Source organism: Cnephaeus nilssonii (genome assembly GCF_951640355.1).
Source record: "Cnephaeus nilssonii genome assembly, chromosome: 5".
Lineage (NCBI taxonomy): Eukaryota > Metazoa > Chordata > Mammalia > Chiroptera > Vespertilionidae > Cnephaeus > Cnephaeus nilssonii.
In genome coordinates, this window is record NC_137076.1 from 79,396,354 (window position 1) to 79,418,106 (window position 21,753).

Consider the following 21,753-nt stretch of genomic DNA (forward strand, 5'->3'; position numbering starts at 1 on the left):
CTCTTTGTATATTACAGCTATTAACCTAATATTTGCCATCTATGTGACATGTATTTTTTCTAAATCTGTCATTTGCCCTTTGATATTGCATATGGCTTTCTTTTCACCATATCAAAGTTTTGTTTTTATTTTCATGAATGTGTGTTTATCTTTTGTTTTATGGCTAGAGGATTTCGTGTTTGGGGTAAAAATGCTTTCCCCACCTTAGATTACACTCACACACATCTTTGTATCACTCAGGGTTCAGTCACAGAAGCAAAGCAATTGTGAAAAAATATATAAGGAATTAGTTACAGGGATTTGACATTATGCAATCGTGGGAACAGATTAAATAGTTTATGTGAGGTTGTTGCTATTATATCTGCTGCTGGAGCCAGAAGTTAGCAGGGCATGCAATCAGTAATAGAAGATGCTTTGTGTGAAGCAGGGTTACTTTGGAACATGAACTAAATCCCATGAGAACGGCGGAATTCATGTTGGCCTCTTTCAGCAGAGATTCTGAAAGAATTGTACAGTGAAAACACACACACACACACACACCCATTTCCTAGATTCTTTGATTAACATCCTATATCCTATATAATAAAAGGGGGTAATATGCAAATCGACCGAATGGCGGAAGGACTGGTTGCTATGATGCACACTGACCACCAGGGGGAAGATGCTCAATGCAGGAGCTGCCCCCTGGTGGTCAGTGCAGTCCCACAAGGGGAGCGTTGCTCAGCCACAAGCCAGGCTGACAGCTGGCGAGCGCAGCGGCCCGCCTCCGCTGCAGTAGGACATCCCCCGAGGGCTCCCGGACTGTGAAAGGGCACAGGCCAGGCTGAGGAACGCCCCCCCCTCCCCCCTCCCGTGCACAAATGTCATGCACTGGGCCTCTAGTTTAGTTATATTTGCTTTATCACATATTTATCCAACCCTGTATCCATGTTATTGTTTTGATGCATTTAAAAGTCAGTTGCAGACACTTGCATACTACATCTCTAATCATTGCAGCATGCATGTCATTAACTAGAGTTCAGCTTTTTAATGGTAAATTTTATACACAGTGAAATGTACAAATTTTAAGTATACTATTTGATGAGTTTTGATATATATAGATATATATATACACACACACATACACACACAAATACATACACACATACACACACACTTTGTAACCCAAACCTCTGTCAAGATACAGAAGATTATATGGTTATCTCTTTTTGAATACTAGAGGCCCAGTGCATGGATTCGTGCACTGGTGGGGTCCCTTGGCCTGGCCTATGCCCTCTCGCGATCTGGGATCCCTGGGGGATGTTGGACTGCCGGTTTTAGCCTAGCCTGTGGGGATCGGGCCGAAACCGGCAGTCCGGCATCCCCCAAGGGATCTAATAGTGCACGAAGTGGCTGGCAGCAAGGGAGGAGCCGGTGCCGCACCGTTCCTGCTCATCCTGGCCCCGCTGCACCTGCTGCTGCTCGGTAGTGCTGCTGCAGAGGTGGGAGAGGCTCCCACCACCAAAGCTGTGCTCACCAGCTGTGAGCCCCGCATCTGGCACCAGTTGGTCAGCTGAGCAGCACTCCCATTGTGGGAGCGCACTGACCTCCAGGGGGCAGCTCCTGCGTTGAGCATCTGCTCCCTGATGGTCAGTGCGCATCATAGCGACCGGTTGACCGGTCGTCTGGTTGCTTAGGCTTTTATATATATAGATTTGACTGTCTTATAGTTCAAGTACATGAACTGTACATTACCCCTCAAATTAAAACCTGCTTTTCTAATTGTTCCATGATCTCTCATAGGTTCTTTAGTTTATTTACCTCACTGAGGGCAGGCCTACCTTGACATAGAGAACATACTCAGAAGTATGATGAATGATGGACTCATGGTAGTCATCATGTGTGCAGATCCTTAATTGGTAATAGTTCCTTTGATATGTAATGTTTCAGATTATTTTAATGAATTAAGTTGACCTAATCTTAGTAGTTTTCCAATAGAACATTGCTTAAGTGTCTTTGATGTTGAGGGGATGCTGCCCTTGAAAACCCATCCTTCTTTTATTGACTGTCATTTGATAGATTCCTCAGACTGGTGTGGTTCTGGAATTTCTTATCCATCTACTCTCATTTTCTTGGTGATCTCATTCAGTCTCCTAACTTTAAATACCTCTACTCACTGATGATGACTTCAAAATTTATATTTGCAGCCTAAATCTTCACCCTGAACTTACCTCTATTTGAATGGCTAACAAATACTTTAACATGCTAAAAACTGAATCTTAATCTTTTCCGTCCCTCTCCTTACCAATTTGTGCCATCTGTAGTATGTTTAATCTCAGTTGATAGCAGGACTGGAAATTTAGTTAGTTTATTTATTTTAATCTTTTAAAAAATTGATTTCAGAGAGGAAGGGAGAGGGAGAGAGAGATAGAAACATCAATGATGAGAGAGAACCATTGATTGGCTGCCTTCTGCATGCCCCCTACTGGGGATCAAGCCCACAACCTGGGCATATGCCCTGACCGGGAATCGAACCATGGCTTCCTGTTCATAGGTCAGTGCTCAGCCATGGGCCAGATTTGTGTTTTTAACAAATATATCTTTAGTAATTTTTTACTAATCGATGGTGATGTATTTGGTAGGAATGTCAACTAGACTAAAGTAAACCCTTTACAGTTTGTACTATTCTTCACATTCTGTCTTTAATTTATCTCACATCTAATTCTAAGCAAGCACAAATTGGGTGTCTAGATGATGATATTGTTTATGCACTATAATGTTTTTGACACTTCAGGAATGCTAGATCAAAAGGAAGAAAATTCCTGACTGTCTGCTATTAGGTTTTCATGTAGTTTAATAGATAAATCTTAGACTGGCAGTTTTAACATAATAATAAAATGGGCTCTAGTTGTTGGAAGATGGTGGCAGGTGTCAGAGAGCAGTTTTGCACATACTGGCATGAAGGGATTGTCAGGAGAAAATAGGGAGATGAGGTGATATGGCACTATCCCAGATCCCTTCAGGAGTGTGTTAAGGGTAGTAGATTCTTTTTCCTTTTTTTTCTCACTGCCATTTTACCTCCTGGTGAATTTCAGGGGAAAGTTAGGGAGGTTGATCAGAGAGAAGTAGCACTGTGAGGGGTGCTTCTGACCTCATTTCTTAGTGTGTGACACGTGCAGGTCTTGGAATGATGCTAGTGTCTTTCTTTGCAGCAAAAACTGGCAGAACACACTTTCACATGAAATGTCAGTGTTTTTGTGGTCAAGTCTATGCAATCCTGATAAAATTGGTATGAAATTTTAGAGCAGAGATGAGAAAAGTAAGGGTTACTGCCTATCATTACCCCAAGAATTTGACATATCTGAAATTTTCACAATCATGTCTTCTACTCCCTTGTCCTCTATGTCCCAAGGCACTTTGCCCACCCCCAAACAAAACCAGCAAAATAGCTATTTATATTAAAGATGTGAAGAGTAGTAGGGATTTTATTTGATCAGAGAGCTGGAGTGAGTGCTAATTATTAAAAGTAAAAGGGTATTATTCTTAACACTAGAGGCCTGGTGCACGAATTCATGCACAGATGGGGTCCCTCGGCCTGGCCAGTGATCGGGGCCGATTGGGGCCATCTTGCCCAGTCCCATTCGGGGCTGATGTGGGTTGGCTGGCCGGGGAGGGACCGTGGGAGGTTGGCCGGCTGGCCCTGATCAGGCTGATGGGGGCCGGCTGGCCAGGGAGGGACTGCGGGAGGGCTCCAGGGCGTGTCCGGCCCATCTTGCCCAGTCCCCATCATACGGACCCCAGCAGCAAGCTAACCTACTGTTTGGAGCATTTGCCCTCTGGTGGTCAGTGCGCATCATAGCGATTGTTTGAGTGGTCTACCGAATGGTTGACTGATCGGTCGGACACTTAGCATATTAGGCTTTTATATAGATAGATAGATAGCTGGTATTTCTGGTCTTTTGAAAAGAAAAGCAAACTGAATAAACATTATTTGATACTTGAATCAATATAAAGGGAAGGGTAGACTGAGAGGACAATGCAGATGAGTGATTGTGTTTCTAGTAGTATTCCTAATTTGCATGGATCAGTTTGCAGCTTATAGGCACTCAGTTTTGTGGATTTGAGGAATATTTTTAAGTTTAGAGACAATTCTTAGAAGGTAAGTGCTCAGCAGTGAATATGCTGCATCTGAATGTTTTTTCATTCAATAAGGTGATTATTCTGGGTATTTGGGGAGCCATGAGGAGAAGAAGGTATGTGAAAAGCTTGTTCATGTGTTGATAAATAAGGAAAGAGAGCAAGCCCAGGGTCAAAAGATGTGAGAAAGTAGAGAAAAGTTGTGGGTGAAGGAGGAGATAAAGTGATTTTCCTTGTTGAATAAACTGGATCATGATCTTGGAAAGGCAATACCAAGAAGGAAGTTTTTGATTTGAAAAATCTGGCCCATGTGATCTGCAGGTTCTATTAAGACTAAATGTGTGTATTCTTTCAGACAAGTTAATTCTGAGCAACCTTTAGATTTAATAGAGATTTTAGTAATAAGGGAGGATCACTATCCAGTAACCACAAAACAACCCTGCTGTGTGCACTGGACTGGTGGATTATCTTTGTGTTTTTAAATTCTCATACCTCCCCTATTTATGCCCCTCAATAATTCTGGCAAGTCTGCCTGTGAACCAGATTTGTCACGATTGGAGGGGTTGCTTCCTAAATTAGGTGTGGTAGACTTGAAGTACATTTTTTTCTAAGCAAAAAACAAAAACAAAACACATCATGTATTTTGTTCTAAAATTGTCAGAAGCTGAGATATCAATGAGATTGTTTATTTCTTTTGAAAAATATTATTTATGATAATGGATAGATTATGTTGTCCTATATGATTTTATTGAACAAGGAAAAGAGACATTACTTGCTTTTAAGTGACTACTTTACCCAAAAGGAATTTTAGAGTTCCTTCTAAATCTTTTGAAATTTAGCCTTGATTCATAAAGCCAAACCAGAGAAATGTCATGTCTAATATTTAATACATTTTATAAAGAAGATTACTTGACTATGAGATAATGTGGTCAGGTTTACATCAGTAGTAAATATGTTTTCAGGCTGTTGGCTTGTTAAAAGCTCTCACTAATTATCAGTATTCATTTTGGAGAGTACTAGTATACATGAACTTAGTGAGGAAGTAAGACTAGAAAGTAGAGTGTTTTGGGGAGCAATACAGGGTCTAACATGTCTTTAATGTGATTGTATTCTCTACTTGATGAATCTGTCATATCTAGTTCTCCACATTTTGCAATTAAAAATAACAAACATTTATTGAATGTTTATTCCAGCCTGTTCTCAGGACTTTACATATATTAAATATCCCTGTGGTTGTTACTGCTATTCATTTTCTGTTAGTAATGAGAGGCCCAAGGATTGTCCAGGATTATAGGCCTAAGTGTGGAGCATAACTCAATCCTTGTGCTCCTTGTTCCTGTTGAATTATAGGTGGTTTTTCTAATGGCGTGTGGAATGTTTTAAATTTTAAAGAGACAGTTAAATTTCTGACAGCTATTTAGATCAGTGAAGGCTTTATCTTTTTAAATGTGTTCTTTCTTAGGAAATTAGTTATCTTATAGATTCTGTTTCAAGGAGCACACTTATGATATCACCAGCACAACTAGAGATGAAGCCTGAAATATGCTTCTCTTTGTTCATGATGTAGTGGAACATTTTTTAGTTTTAAATTGTTCTCCTAATATAGAAGATTTGTAATGTAGTAGAGGAGGTATTTATTGGTGGATGCTCCTTATGTGATGGGACACTATATTTTGGGTACTAGGGATGTGATAAGGAGGAAACATGGACTCCTAAGTAGGTGCATGTTCATTCTTGTAGGCTTTATAGGTTCCAGCTTTGGGTCGCCACAAAGGTTAGATCACAACAAAGCATGCACCATGCTTTTGTAGTTTCCTTACCCATAGCTTTTTCAAGGATTGACATGAAGAATAAGTCTGTCTTCTCTAAAACTTCCTTGGAGGTACTGTCTGACATGTTTCCTTATTGTTCCTGTAGCTGGCTCTGTTTTATAAATAATTCATAGACTTTTGCACTTAAGTGTCTCTCTCCCCAAATAAACTAGTGTGCTTCCTTTATTAGATGAAAGTGTCTTCCCCATTGAATAGGCCAGTTTGCTTCTTGGATCAGTTGAAAGCTGTTGGCTTTGTTCTTTGCCATGACTACCAGGAAGATCAAGGCCAAATTAGTGTATACTAGAAATAACTATTTCATTGTTCTACTAGGGCTTTTTTGGTAAGTTATCAAAACCCTTAGGATCTGATGAAATCTCTAGATCTACACAATGTTTGTATTATTATTTTAAAAGGTTCTTCCTGTGAAACATATCCTGCACCCTTAGAGTTAAGAATCCCTGCTTTTTAATCTTTTTACATTCTTATTTCAACCATTCTGTACTTAGGAATGTATTATGCTAAGTTTACTTGGCTTTATAGAAGTAGGTTATATGTAAATGATACATTGTTTTCAGAAGTTTTAGTGGGTGAGCAGTTGCCCTATGTGTTTGGCAGCTCAGGCCATTGAAAATGTTTTTATTTATCACACAAGGAGCTTTTGGTTCACATGATGATGAAACAGGTGGGCTAATATAAATGGCTGTAGTGTTTTTTGTCTGATGATTTTCCAGAAAAAAACAACCTTGAGGTTGTGTTTGTGTATGTGTTTTTTTTCACTGAACACAGTTGTGAATGGGTATTCGGTAAAGTTGTGACATTTTTACATCTCTGCATTACGGTTCTTGGTAACATCTCTGAATGAAAGTTGTAAAAAAGCCTTGGGTATTGTCTCTGGGGCTACAATAATATAGTCCCCAAGTATGGGAAGAGCCTTTTCTCTTTGGATGGTGATGGAGCCATTGGCCCCTGCTGTCAGGGTTGTTCACAGGTCCTCTTTCTAGTGGCAGGTCTGAGTTGGAGACCATGGGCTAGGCTTTGCTCTTGGGCCTCCATGTATAAAGGGATGGTATATTCACTTTGTGGACGTTGTACTCGTCTTTGGAGATTGCTTGCTCTTTAATGTTTCCTTCAGATAGGGGAAGGGAAGCTCAACATCTGTCTGTAAAAAGTGTTCCCCAAACAGTGGATCATACAGAGGAACTCATGCTAAGGAAAGGTGTTTGGAATAGTTACAATTTTCACCTCTTTTCCCCTTCTCTCTTTGTGAAAGACAATTTGTGGTACATTTTGTCTCTCTAAGGAAGACTTGAGTACCCAGCTGGTTAGATATATTTAAAGAAAGAAAAAAATGTATTTAAACAGACCTTGAGGAAATCTATTATAAATTTGAGTGTGAATCTGAGAATGATGTGGTATTCAGGCAAAACTAATTAAAATAACTGATAAGGAAATCAGATGTAGCTTTACATGGGATTTTCAAGGTTAAAATGTATGAGAATTATGTTAATAAGGTGTTCTTTTAACTCCAAAAAGTATAGGAATTTGTTCCTTTGTACAACTTGAAACTACCATCACTATGCCCTCTAGTACATACTGGATGAGTTTGACAGTAAAATACTGTGCTGTGCTTCCTGCCTCTGCCCTAGTTACTGCTGAGATTTGTGGGACGAGAGTTCTCTTAGCCTCTCTGATTCTCTTTTCCCTGGGTGTTAGGACAGGGGGTAGCCTTGTTTCTTTCTGCCTGTCTGGTCTTGCTGCAGTGCTCTAGGCCTGGAGAAGCAGTAAGTGCATCCTGCTAGCATGGCAGACTCCTGACAGTCAACTCCCTAAGGCCAGGGCAGTTTCTGCCCCCATTGCTGCCCAGGCATAGCATCCTGTCCTGGGGATGTTTACTTATGCCTATTGAGGGATACTGGTTAAAATCTTGCCTTCCTTTTCCCTATCCATGCTTAGTGAACTGGCTTCTAAGGTAGAGTAGCTCATGTAGGGATCCTAGAGAATGCAGCATGTTTCGTACCTGTGGTCCTCCCTCTCAGGAGTGTTGTGCAAGGTGCTGCTGGGGATAGGCAATTGAGTGCCTTTTTTGAAGCTCCCCAGGCTGTGGCAGCAGTCTGTTGTTAAGGAGGTTGGGGAACATAGGCAGTTGTTTGTCCACTTGCTGAGGCTTGTGACAGAGCAACTTCTTATTGCATGACTTACTTATTGGCATGGTGGCTTTTTAGTCAGCTCCCCTTTCGCCCCCTCCCCCCCTTACCTTTACTTTCTTTTTAGCCTGGTTTTGCCTGTCTCTGAATGAAGACAGGTGATGATTAGCTGCCCTTTTTTCAGCTGGCATATTTGGCATTATAGAGAACATGATACAAAACAACTGTTCATTTAAGGTTTCTATATCTCTCACAAAAGGTTTTTCAGGTTCCACATGTCAAAAATGATAGGTTATCAAGGAAAAGCTTAAAAAAAAAAGACATTCATTTTTTCCAGTATACACGATTTTAATAACAAAACTTTTTTGAATAGTACACTCTGTTAACTATCTCCCTCAACCCCCCCCCCCCCCCCCCCCGTGTAATAGTATTTTCTCCCCAACCCACTTGCCCCCCCAAATGGCTCTTAAGGTGATTAAACACAATGTGTTTGGACTGGACTTTTGGTTTCCAATCTGTGTTGATAGAAAGGTTCAACAAACATTCCATAGGTGAAACTTTTTAAAAAATTACCAAGGAAGGATAGGTTAGTTGAAGGAAGCAGATGTTTCTAAATGTTTGCAATAACAGTATGAAAGCTTAAACCATCATTTTCTGTTTGTTTGTTTTTGCCTTAAATTATTGGCCTTATCACCCTTGTCTTTTTCTAGTTGAAGTGCTTTAACCAATAAGATACGAAAAGCATATCTCAACAGATTTTTGAGGCAAGTCTGCACTGTATTGCTCTATTAGGAAAATGATCATGTAAGTCAGCTTCTAAAATTATTCTTTCAAATTTTATATTGATAGCTACACTTTAGAGGGAGAATAGAGCATTTATAGCCCTCCCCCCCTCCCTGACTCTGTGTAGGAAGTATAGAAAATGAAATGTCTTTTTTAGGACTCAGACCTGGTGTTACATGGGGCTCATTTTTATTGGAAAGATGGAATCTCGCTCTTGGTGACTAGCATCAGAATAAGCAGATGGATTTTAATAATTAGTGGAGTTGGGAAATTCAGTCAATTCCATTCATTAAATTGGTACAGAAATTAACTTAGGCACATTAAGAAATTACATGTGTTAGTGCAGATTTTTGGCTTAAAAATGAGTATCTTTGCTATTTGATGTTGGCAGTGGGTATTCTCTCTGAATTGTGTGTGAATTTGCAAATTTGTCAGCCCACTCTCATTTTATAAAGGTGATTGAAATCCCTGGAAAACTATAAAAATGAATATAAATGATTCCAAACTAACTCTTGATTACTAGGTGGGTACAGTATATAACCTTCTTTAGCTTTTCTTTTTCCAGAGATTTAATTATTTTTCTAGTTCTTGATAAGTGGTCATTTTCCTCTAATCTTGAAAATGGGGGAGGGAAAAACACAGTTGGTGGGAAGAGGAGGCTGAGGAGGATAAAACTAAACCAAAAAACAAAAGCCCTAACATTGGGTTAGCAGGATCTGCAGTGTAGCTGCGATGCTCTTCCACTCTAGCCAGTTGGTAAACAGAGCACATATGACTAACAGTCTCATCTTCAAATCTGTGCTGATACTGAAACACAAAAAGACCCAAAATTAAATGGAATACTGCCTTCAATAGGCAATTCAAAAGGGAAGTTTGTGCTTTAATGAAAAGGGGACATGCTGGTTGGCATTCTTACTTTTCTCAGAGAGCATTACCAAAAAAAAAAAAAAAAAAAAAAAAGCGCAGAGCAAAAAATCAGTTATTTTTCATCTTGAAAGTATGCCGGGGTGGCCTTGGTTCTGCTGTTCCCTGAATTACTAAATGGCTTGCTTTTCCAATTTATTTTCTACATACATTTCTACATTTGCTGATTAATGGTCCATTTTACTAACTGTAATCTTTAGGATTAATGTGGGAATTCCCAGCCAATATTTCTCACCCTTCTACTCACAATTTCAATTAATTTGGTGTGGTGGAAATGATAGAAAATACTTTCTTGATATTCTTCAGGGCTAATGGAATCTTATGTGTTCAGGACAGAATATTGTGACAAAGCTTTTCTCTGACAAATGGCCATGGTTTGCCTGATAAATGAGTTAGTAAATTTTACCTTGTGGAGCTCTCATTTGTAATGGGGGTTTCAGATCCAGCTCTGTAGGGAAGTGGTGAGCTGTGCTCTGTGCCATAAAATCAGCTTTTGTCTCTGTCCAGGCAGGCCTAAGATCTGGTTTAACAAGAAATGAAATGCTCACTGCTCAAGATCACCTGAACTTTACAGACAGAGACTTTGCCAAATTAATTTACCCACCTTAAGAAATGCAGAGAATACATTTTTACCATAATGTGTGATCTTGTCAGCATTTTACTGAGATGTTTTTGTGTTTTTTTGAAATGTAGACAGACACCCCTCTCTCAGTATTAAAAAGAAAAAAAAATACAATTAAACCTCATAGGTTAAACTGTAGTCTTAACATGTTTTCAGTTCAATCCAGAGAAGAAAAAATATGCCTTGAATGAAGGATATCGTGTTTTAATGGTCATATTAAGGAAAAGGTAACTTTCTTCTTTTATGGTAGTGGTTTTCTCTAAGGATTTTTGCCTTTTTCACATACAGTTGTATATGTCAGTTGTAAAAATGCTCATTCTTCTAGAATCAAGTCAGTAGTCTAATGTCTTGGGTTTTGCTGCTACATACATGGAACTTTGTTTATGGAAAAATTCTGTGTGAATTGGTAACTTGCATCTGAATCTTATTAAATATGTTACAGTTTCTCCATAGAAATCATAATTGAAGAAACGCAATACATGTGGTTCTTTTTCACATGAAAAGTGTGGCATCATTATCATTTATCATTTATTAGGGAATGTTTATATTAACACTAGGGAACCTCCTCCTCCTCCCCATTTCAGCTGTAGGTCGTGGGGCCTTGCCCTGTAGATAATGTACAGCTACCCATTTGCCTCACTCTTGGCTGTCTCTTAACTTCAGCTAACCCGTTTCTGTGAGGCAGATTTCAAAATGCTGCCTTTCCCTTTCATCCCCCTCCCCTCCATGCCACCTTTGAGTTACCATTGCGTGGCTGTATAAGCATGTAGTTAGTGTTTTACCATAAAAAGGTTTGCCTCGGTAATCTGTTGTTCCTTTCACTTGGAAGGAACTGCTCTTATAATGTGACTATGTATCCTTATTAAAAGGCCAGGTTTTAGAATATAATATTTGGAAAGTAATTTTTAATGTTCCTTTATAATGTATATTCTATTAAGAATCATTGTTATGCCTGTTGCTAGCTAATTATTTTTTATTTGGCTCTGAGGTGTGAGGATTAGGAAGAAAACAGAGAAAGAGTTTAAACCTCTTTGTAAGACAGCTTTGATCATGACAGTTGAGAAAGGGAGAGGATGTTGTGTGTGCTTGCAAACTAAAGGGAGCAGGTCCTAGGATTAAGTTGACTCAGTTTCTCTCTTTTCTCTCCAAAATAATTTCTAATCTTTTTTCACAAAGAAATGTAAATATAGGATTTAGTAAACTAATAAGTAAAATGGCAATGTAATACTAGTTTAAAATAATTGTCTAAATGCCACAAAAGGTCAACATGTTCATTGTAAGTTAAACTAGAGATGTATGATACAAAGTCAGTATAATCATTTAGTATTGAATTCATTGTAATGAGACCTTTTCCACATTCACTTGGATTCATTGTTTAAATATATTAAAGAGTTACTCAGCTTATTAGAATTACATAAAGGGTTCTGATTTCATGATGTGGACTTTGATAATATCTATTAACCCAGGCAAAAACTCTGGAATAAGAGTGTTTAATAGTTACCAGTCTTCAGCATATATGAAATTCTACTTCCCACACTGGCAGTAAATTGTAAATTTAAGTAAATACCAGATTATCATACAAGAGAACTTTGCTAAGTCTCCTTTTAAGCAACAAGCCAATGGTGGTATTTGGGATGGAAAGCAATGATTAAACAAGTATTGATCCATATCTTTTTCTGCTCAGTAGCTTCTTTCCAAACTGTTTTCAGTAGGAAAAAAAAATAGCATATGTAGACCTAAGTGTAAATGTTTACACTCAATAGTATATAATCACATACATGAAATGCCATAATTTGAAGTAAGCATTTTTAGACTTTCCAACAAGATTGCAAATTAATGTGAGCATTACTTCATTTAACACTTAAAATATGGTTTCATAAAAAAAATTAAAAACACTTCAACACTTCAAAAACTTAAGTCTCCACTTGGTTTTGAAAATTAGGCTTAATGTCACCATTGTTAAAAATTAGATATTTAGCCCCTACTATGTAAAATAGGTTACTTATCTGATGTAATTTTCGATGATAGGTAGGTATTATACTTCACATTCTTTGTATGGCAGTTGCTGACACTTGCACTGTCCATAACCATTAATGATGATGAAGGGCCCTTCATGGGTGGGTTCATATTCATTATACGGTCCTTGGTCTGACATGTTTGACATATGGAGTCGTGTTTGGGATCGGAGCTGCCTGTGGTTCTGAATCATTGAGCACTGTCTAATTCTTCTTAAAGTGGGAGGACAGCACTTCCTGGAGATGAACACTATAAAAATAATAAAAAAGAAAGAAAACAATAAAGCCATTGTCCCTGTAATTACCCGCTGAGTGAAGATGGCATTGTCTGGTTCGGGAAAGTGTTCCTCAGTAGTAACTGCTATGCCTGCAGTAGTTGGGATTTCTTTGTCTCCCACATGGTAACTTGATGAGCTTATTCCTTTTGTATATTCAGTGGTTGGATCTCTATAAGTTGTAGCCATGGCTGTGATGACAGTGGTTGATAAATTCCAGCAGAGCTGAAATCCATGGACTGCATCTAGTATATCCTCTCCTTGGGTGTGGTCAGGACTGTGGCATAAGATGGAATGCTCCCACCGACCTTGGAAATTGCCCAGCCAGGAGGCCAAAGCACATATTCTAGGGCTGCATTCCCACAGATTGCCAGAGAGGCCAACAGTTGTGAGGGATCTCAGGGAATTTAAGATCTTGGAATCCAGGCTGTTTAACTTGTTGTTATCCATTAGGAGTATTTTAAGATTAGGCATTGTTTCAAACACTGTCAGATCGATGGCTTTGATTTCATTTCCAGTCAGGTCTAGCTTTTCTAAAGTGCCCCAGGTCCACTCCATCCCACATGTCAAGTTGCTGATTTTGTTCCATTGTAAGAAGAGGGTGTGCAGACTGCTTAGACGTAGGAAATGAGCAAAATTAATCTTCGTCAGCTGGTTGTGCTCTAGGTGAAGCTCTCTCAGTTTGATTAATCCTGCAAATCCATTGCGAGCCAAACTTCGCAAACGGTTTGTGCTCAAATCTAGAAACTCCAGACTACGACAGTCCCAGAACAAGCGTACTGGGATAGTCCGCAGGGAGTTGGACCGTAAATGCAAGGTCTGCAGCTTCCGAAGGCCATAGAAGAGCTCTGGGTGCAGAGATGACAGCTGATTAAAAGACAGGTCCAAATTTTGCAGATTAATCAGTTGGGTAAAAGTTGTATTTGGCAAGTAAAATATTTTGTTGGAACTTAAGATTAATTCTTTAAGTTTATATAATCCTTGAAAAGCATCTTCTTTTACTGTTGAAATTTGATTGTGGTCTAAGTGGAGCCACGTAAGTTGACCGAAGCTGGCAAATTGATCCCTTTCAAGCTCTGTGATGTGATTGTGCCTCAGGGAAAGGCCCAGAGAGCCCTTGTCTGTGGTGTTTGGCACTGAGTGGAAGCCCTGAGAGTCGCAGTAGAAGAGCAGCTTCTCGCAGCGGCATTTAGGTGGACACGCCATTCCCAGGGCAGGCAGCATTTTTAAAACCATACTCATTGCATATATTGCTGCCAGCATAGGGGCCCCTAATGGCCACTTGAAATGTAAGCCTGCAGAATATAATTTAAGGAAAACAAGAAGATAGGATATTTTTAGCAGAATGTATGAGCTATTAAAAAATGAACATAACAATATGGTGAAATATTTCACTGCATATAACTTATTTTTCATTTGCTGCAGAAAAATTAACCTTGTTAGTATGACTGGAACAAAACTTAAACCATTAAGAAGATAAAACATAGCCTGTTAGCATCAATATATGCTTTTACCTAAACCTCAGGATCCAAAAATGTGACAGTGATTCCCCTCATAAAATGTGAATTCAGTGGTTTATTTTAAAAAGCATGATTTGTTGCTGACGGTACAAGGCACATAAATGCATGGACTTACCCATTCTTCTGAGCACATTGGAGGCTGCATTCAGTCGCGGTTGTTAGACTCAACGCAGTGAGTCTGTAAAAGGCTCTAACATGCAGGAGCCTTTGACCAGTTTCCTGTTTTCTGTGTCCCAGGCTTTCTGAGTAAAATTGAATCCACCAGGGTGAGTTGTTTTTTTCCTTAGGATATTCTTCTCAATAGCGTTGGTTTCATTTTTTCGTGACACTCTGTTCCCTTAAATCGCTTCTGAATGTAAGTTATTAATTTCGCCCTCCTCTAACTGCTCAGCTGGTTAATCAAAGCATCAGTCTTTCCTTTCCGCAGCTGTTAGTTCTCTCGGTCTTAACTTGTTGATGGCAGATGGGCGGCTTGTTGCAGAGAAGAGATCCTGGAGCAGCATGAGTGCATTTACTGAAAAGCTTTTCCGAGAAACGGCACAAGAATGGATTTGCTTATGTGCTGCGACCACACAGAACTGTATATAGGCTGACGTCACTGGGTGACGTGTCTTTTGTTTGGGTTTTCCAGAAGCTTTACTGTTGTAAAGCACGATGCTTTGTAACAGTATCGGGTCGTTGTAAGACCCCCTATTACAATAAAGCGAGAAAGAAGAACTCCTGACTTAAAAACATGGTATTTCTTCAGTGTAGGAGCAGCAGTGAGGTTGTAATAAAGACTGCATTCAAGAAGACCCGTCTGAACAGTGAGTTGGGTTAGCAGAGTGATGGTTTTTAATGCCTGTGAGAGCCAGTGTCAGACTGCCGATTCTGCATAGAAAGATCATGTAAATGGTCAGGAGCCTGCAGGATTTATGAAGTGCTGATCTAACGCCAGCCTATGCGAGTTATTGCCCGCTGCTCTGGTAGTTTGGGAAGCTACTCAATCACCTTGTTGTCATGCTTGGTTAAAACAGAAGTATGACTACGATTTGCTTTCAGTGTGTTGGTAAACTAGGTAAGTGGGGTTGGCTTCTTTGTCACTAAGAGCTTAACACTACAAACCAAGAATAAAGGGTGGAAAAGCTTGCAAAGCATTTGATTATTTTGTTATTTGAGACTTTCAGAGAAACACTAATTTAAAAGATTTCTCCTTCTCTGTCCTATTTTATAATAATGTTTTATCACAGGAGAAAAGGGTAGGTTGGTACAGTCACTTAATACTGCATGCCCTAAGCCTTAACAGTGGAACAGAAATGATTTAGGAAAAGTGATACAGTATGGCTGAATCTAGCACAATCCCTTTGTATTTACCTCAGAATCTTACCTACTCCTTCAACTGAAAGCCTCAGGTGATGCTGGGATTGGGGCATTGTGGTACTCAAATAATAGAACATTTATTTGCACTCTTAATAGCTCCTACTGGCACACTTAACAACTGGCTTTAAATGTTTTAACTTGACCTAACTCTATCTTCTTGCTGTTGAATAGTGTCATCACTTTTTAGAGCTTGGTTATGAATGTACAGCTCCATGTTTAGTGTTGTGAAAGCTATTTTAGCATGAGTCAGGGTCATATTTTCATGCCTGACAAAGGTACGTCCTGTTACACATTTTACCTTACTGATTTGGCCTTCCATGCCAATTTCTCTTATACCATTGGCACTTATCCTTAATGGGTCTTATCTCACGCCTGAAGGCAGAAATCTCAAAACTACCCATGTCGTCTGTGAAACATCATTGGCCTGTTGGCTTCCATGTCCTTCATCCTACGGGCATGTCTAAAAAGTCATTGTTTTAAGGGGCATAGATTCTGTGTTGGATTGTGGTACTGGAGTAAGAACTGGAAGACTTCAAGGCCACTTCCTTGGGGCCCTGTGTAAAGTTGTTGTGAAAATGCAGCAACTGCAGGTGTGTAGTTTTAGAAGCAGACCCCAAGATGGTATTAGAAGTATAAGTTTTGTTAGGGAAAATGCCTGGGAAGTATAAAGGAAGAGAGAAGACAGCAGGGATACTCTGAGGGCTGGTAGAGTCTTCAGACCACAGGGCAGGTCTGACATCTCTGAAAGCAGTGGAGAAGGAAAGATTGGACAGGTAGGGTTTTAGACAACAGTTTCCCCAGGCCAAAGAGAAGTCCCCAAACCAAAGTTGCTCATGAGTGGAAACCCATGTTCTCAGGAATGAGCCCACATTAGTACTCCTATCATTTTCCTGCTTCCTGGTTAAGAAACAGAGGAGAGTTCCTGTTAGACTTCAAGGATGCTCAAGACTAACCTTGAGCCTTTCCATAGTCCATCTCTCAATAAGCTAAAAGTTCTTAACCTGCGTTCATAGACTGTCTTGTGGAATTTTGTAGCTTGTACATTTTTCTGTGAATGAGGTTTAATCAGATTCTTAGAGGGTCTGTGATCTTAGATTTCAAAGTTACTGTTCTGCAGGAACTTAATCCCAAAACTTCCAATGGGGGAATCTGATAAAGGTGATCTCTTTAATTTACTTTTTTAAGGAAAAGAAACTCTTGGGATACTGTAAATGTCTGCATTGAAGTCAGCCACCCTTTGATGAAAAAAAGAAATGTTTGCCAGGCAGGAGGAACTGGATTAAAATCTTCCCTGAAGTAACCACTTTAGTTCCATGTGGAGAAAAGCATTAGAGTCAATTGGATTAGAACAGCCATGATTAGGAATGAGTTATATGTGAAAATTTAGAAGCAATATAATCTCCCTCCTTTTAGACTCTTGGTTCTCCTTTCTGCTCTCTAGGTCACTTGGCCTACATCTTATATACTAAAAAATGGGAAATACTTAAATTATATTATCCCATTACAGTTATTATTGATTTGTGGGCAACAAAAATTGCCCAGAGAAGCACCAATGGGATCACAGGTAACTATTTTTTATGCATGTGGAAAAGAGGGCAATAATATGGTATCATAGTACCTAGAGTGCACAGTTCCTTCTAGATCACCAGCCGTCTTGCTCACTTGCCCTCTCTTTGGATTCAAAAGATTCAGGCAGTGGAACCAAAGAAGGTAATAGTGCATGTCTTAAAATTGGTGGAACACATAGTTCCCGTTGATGGAATTTTGTAGTATTATTATTATTTCTTTTTAAAATATATTTTTATTGATTTCAGAGAGGAAGGGAAAGGGAAAGACAGGTAGAAACATTAATGATGAGAGAGAATCATTGATCGGCTGCCTCCTGCACACCCTCCACTGGGGATCGAGCCCACAACCCAGGCATGTGCCCTTGACCGGAATCAAACCTGGGACCCTTAGTCCGAAGGCAGACACTCTATCCACTGAGCCAAATCAGCTAGGGCTGGAATTTTGTATTATTTTTTTATCTTTACCTTTCTTTAGCTAAGAGAACTGAATAGAAACCCATGTTCTTCCTGAATTAAATTTTTTCTTGGTTTCATTTTAGAACAGCTTTATTCTGCATACATATGTCTTTGAGTTAAAGTGGCAGTACAACCTCTGAAAGGTACTACTCATATCATCTGTGTAAATTTTCATTACTTTAGTTGGTCATGACAAGGCAAAGGAGCAGTAAAATCTAACCTGACCACCTCTAAATGGGTTTAAGCAGATTAAGTGAGTCAAGCAGCAGGGCTTTCATGCTATAGTTACTGGCATTCCTCAATGTGAAAGTTTGCTTTTAATGTGTGTTGATGATTAGGGAGAATTATTTCTCTACTTAGAGAGCACATGTACAGAAATATACATGGAATCACTTACTCTTTTGTGGTAGAGACGGAGCTTGATTTTGCTTTATATTGAAAGATCAAATGGTTTGTTAATCATGCCCAACTCCAAAAATTGTCATATCCCAGCACCAGAGGTCTCACATAGAGGTGCTCTGGGAAAGTATGTTAAAATAAACCTTGTTGGCCCAGCTGTGTAGCTCAGTTGGTTGAGTGTCATCCCATGCACCGAGAGGTTTCTGGTTTGATTCCAGGTTAGGGTACACACCTGGATTTCCGGCTCAATCCCCAATAGGAGGCGTGCTGGAGGCAGCTGGTCAACGTTTCTCATTGATGTTTTTATCTATCTCTCTTCCTCTCCTTTCCTCTCTTTCTAAAAAATCAATAAAAACATATTTAAACAAACAAACAAACAAACAAACAAACAAACAAACCTTGTTGGGTCCTTGTCAGGTAACTCAGTTGGTTAGACCATTGTCTCGATAAGCCAGGGGTGGGGAACCTTTTTTCCATCAAGGACCATTTGGATATTTATAACATCATTTGCAGGCCATACAAAATTAGCCTGCTATACTTAAAAATTAGCCTGCTATACATTGCTGTAAAAAAGAAGGAACTCTTACCATTTGCAACAGCATGGATGGGCCTGGAGAACATTATGCTAAGCGAAATAAGCCAGTCGGAGAAAGATAAATATCACATGACCTCACTCATATGTGGGATATAATGAACAACACATACTGATGAACAAAAATAGCTACAGAGACAAAAAGGGGAGGGTAAGAGATCAACCAAAGGACTTGTATGCATGCATATTAGCATAACCAATGGGACACTGGGATGGTTGGGGCTTGTCCTAGGGGGTGGGAGTGGAGGGGGGGCTGTCAATCAGAGAAAAACAAGACATATGTAATACTTTAAATAATAAAAAATTAGCCTACTATAGTTGGTCAAACATTTAATTAACTCATGCCTAATGACTTGGCAGGGCCAAACCAAATGATTTCTCAGGTCTTATATGACCCACGGGCCAGACGTTCCCCACCGGAATGATAAGCCAAGGTTCCGGGTTTGATCCCCTGTCAGGGCACATATAAGAATCAACCAATGAATGCATAAATAAGTGGAACAACAAATAAATGTTTCTCTCTCTCTCCCTTCCTTTCTCTAAAGTTATCAACAACAATACCTTGTTGCTGCCAGTCTTGATCACCATTTGGAAGATATCCTTGCATTTCAAAAGTGATAGTCTTTAGGGTGAAGGCCCTAGATTTTTTAAAAATATGATTTTATTGATTTTTTTAGAGAGAGAGAGAGGAAGGAAAAAGGATAGAGAGTTAGAAACATCAATGAGAAAGAACCATAATCGATCGGCTGCCTCCTGCACACTCCTTACTGGGGATTGAACCTGAAACCTGGCATGTACCCTGACCAGGAATTGAACTGATGACCTCTTGGTTCCTGGGTCAACACTCAACCACTGAGCCACACCAGCTGGGTAGAGGCCCTAGATTTTATGGATCTGAGTACATTCCTTGCTTAAGAACCTTTTGGGATTTCTAGTTGGCAACTTCCTACTTGGGCCTATATAGTATCAAGACCTGTATTAGAGGAAGTGGATTTTACTAGCCTTTATTTTTTTGGAGGGAGGAGGAGGAGAGGATGGGAGAAGATTATGGTAAATCCTGGAATTGTTCACTGCTTTCAAACATGCATGCATTTGGAGGCAAATGTGTAACTTCTTTTAAAATTTTTATTTGCTCTTTAAAAACAGGAAAAATTACTGGGGTTTTGTGCTAAACACTAACTTGTTATCTTTGAAAGAAACGAAATCTATCTGACTGAAGCACATAGAATATGTAAGGATTGATGGCTTTACTAATCTGTCATGTTGGAGGTGGGCTCAAGAGTTGTTGATAGTCCCAGGTAGAGGTAGAGCAGTGGTTCTCAACCTTTCTAATGCCGCGACCCTTTAATACAGTTCCTCATGTTGTGGTGACCCCCAACCATAAAATTATTTTCGTTGCTACTTCATAACTGTAATTTTGCTACTGTTAATGAATCATAATGTAAATATCTGTGTTTTCCGATGGTCTTAGGCGACCCTGCTGCTGTAGAGCCTAAGACCATAGGAAAACACAGATATTTACATTATGATTCATTAACAGTAGCAAAATTACAGTTATGAAGTAGCAACGAAAATAATTTTATGGTTGGGGGTCACCACAACATGAGGAACTGTATTAAAGGGTCGCGGCATTAGAAAGGTTGAGAACCACTGAGCTAGAGGATCTGAGAGCATTCAAAATTCTAGGTTCCTGGAGGGTTTTTGTTTTTTTTAATAAATCTTTATTGTTGAAAGTATTACATATGTCCCTTTTTCCCCCCCATTGCCCTCTCCTACCTCCTTCCCCCCAAGCCTTCACCACCCTATTGTCTGTGTCTATGGGTTTGCATATCTATAATAATCAAAGCATAATATGCTAATTAGACCCGATGTCCTTCCAGAGGAAGCCAGAGCTGCGAGGGAAGCCTGGGTCCCGGGGTGCCAGAAGGAAGCCGTGCTGGCAGCCAGGGGAAGGAAGACCTACTTTTGCACGAATTTTGTGCATTGGGCCTCTAGTATACATATAAGTTCATTGGTTGATCTTTCCCCCTTTCCCCCTCCCCACCTCCTCTAAGGTTTGACAGTCTGTTTGATGCTTCTATGTCTCTGGGTCTATTTTTTTTCCATCAGTTTATGTTCATTAGATTCCACATATGAGTAAGATCATGTAATACTTATCTTTCTCTGACTGGCTTATTTCACTTAGCATAATGCTCTCTAGGTCCATCCATGCTGTTGCAATGGTATAGATGTACCACAGTTTTTTAATCCATTCATCTGCTGATGGGCACTTAGGCTGTTTCCAAATGATAGCTATTGTAAATTGCGCTGATATGAATATAGGGGTACATATATTCTTTCTGATGGGTGTTTCTGAGTTCTTGGGATATATTCTGTAACTGGGGTCACTGGGTCAAATGGTAGTTCCATTTTTAATTTTTTGAGTAAACTCCAAACTGTTTTCCACAGAGGCTGCACTAGTTTGTATTCCCACCAGCAGTGTACGTGGGTTCCCTTTTCTCAACATCCTCGCCAACACTTGTTGTTGGTTGATTTGTTGATGGTAAGCATTCTAACAGATATGAGGTGGTACCTCATTGTCATTTTGATTTGCATCTCTCGGATGATCAATGAATTTGAGCACTTTTACATATGCCTTTTGGCCTTCTTTATGTCCATTTTGGAGAAGTGTCTATTTAGGTCCTTTGCCCATTTTAGGCTCCTAGAGTTGTGTTGCGATCACAGGGGACCACTGTTGAGTATGGTATATCAGTGTTGCTGGAAATCTTTTCTTTCAAAAGCCTTTAAAAAGAAGACTCTCCACATTAGGCTCCCAGAATCCTCCCACCCCCTTTTTTTGTTGTTAATCCTCACCCAAGGATATTTCCTCCATTGCCTTCCAAACAGAGTGGAAGGGTGAGGGAGAGTCGGAGAGAGAGAAGCATCAATGTGAGAGAGACACATTGATTAGTTGCCTCCTGCATACATGGACTGGGGTTCTAGCCTGCAACTGAGGTGTGTGCCCTTGACTGGATTCAAACCTAGGCAAGTTTATATTGATTCTGTCCAGGGACCCTTTGATCCGTGGATTGTCTCTCCAACCACTGAGCCAAACCGGCTAGGGCCAGAATCCCCATTTTGTTACTGGATTTACTGTTCCCATCCCTATCTTTGAATGATTTTAATT

At 39.7% G+C, this 21,753-nt stretch overlaps 2 protein-coding genes across 2 annotated transcripts in view; one reads left to right on the forward strand and one right to left on the reverse strand.

Moving 5' to 3' along the window:
- Positions 1-21,753, forward strand: part of CTNNA1 (catenin alpha 1) — a 202,705-nt gene that overhangs the window by 114,067 nt on the left and 66,885 nt on the right. The window lies entirely within an intron of this gene.
- On the reverse strand, positions 620-19,960 carry LRRTM2 (leucine rich repeat transmembrane neuronal 2). The gene has a single exon (XM_079770858.1). The coding sequence runs from the start codon at positions 14,176-14,178 to the stop codon at positions 12,439-12,441; it is 1,740 nt and encodes a 579-aa protein (XP_079626984.1). The 5' UTR covers positions 14,179-19,960; the 3' UTR covers positions 620-12,438.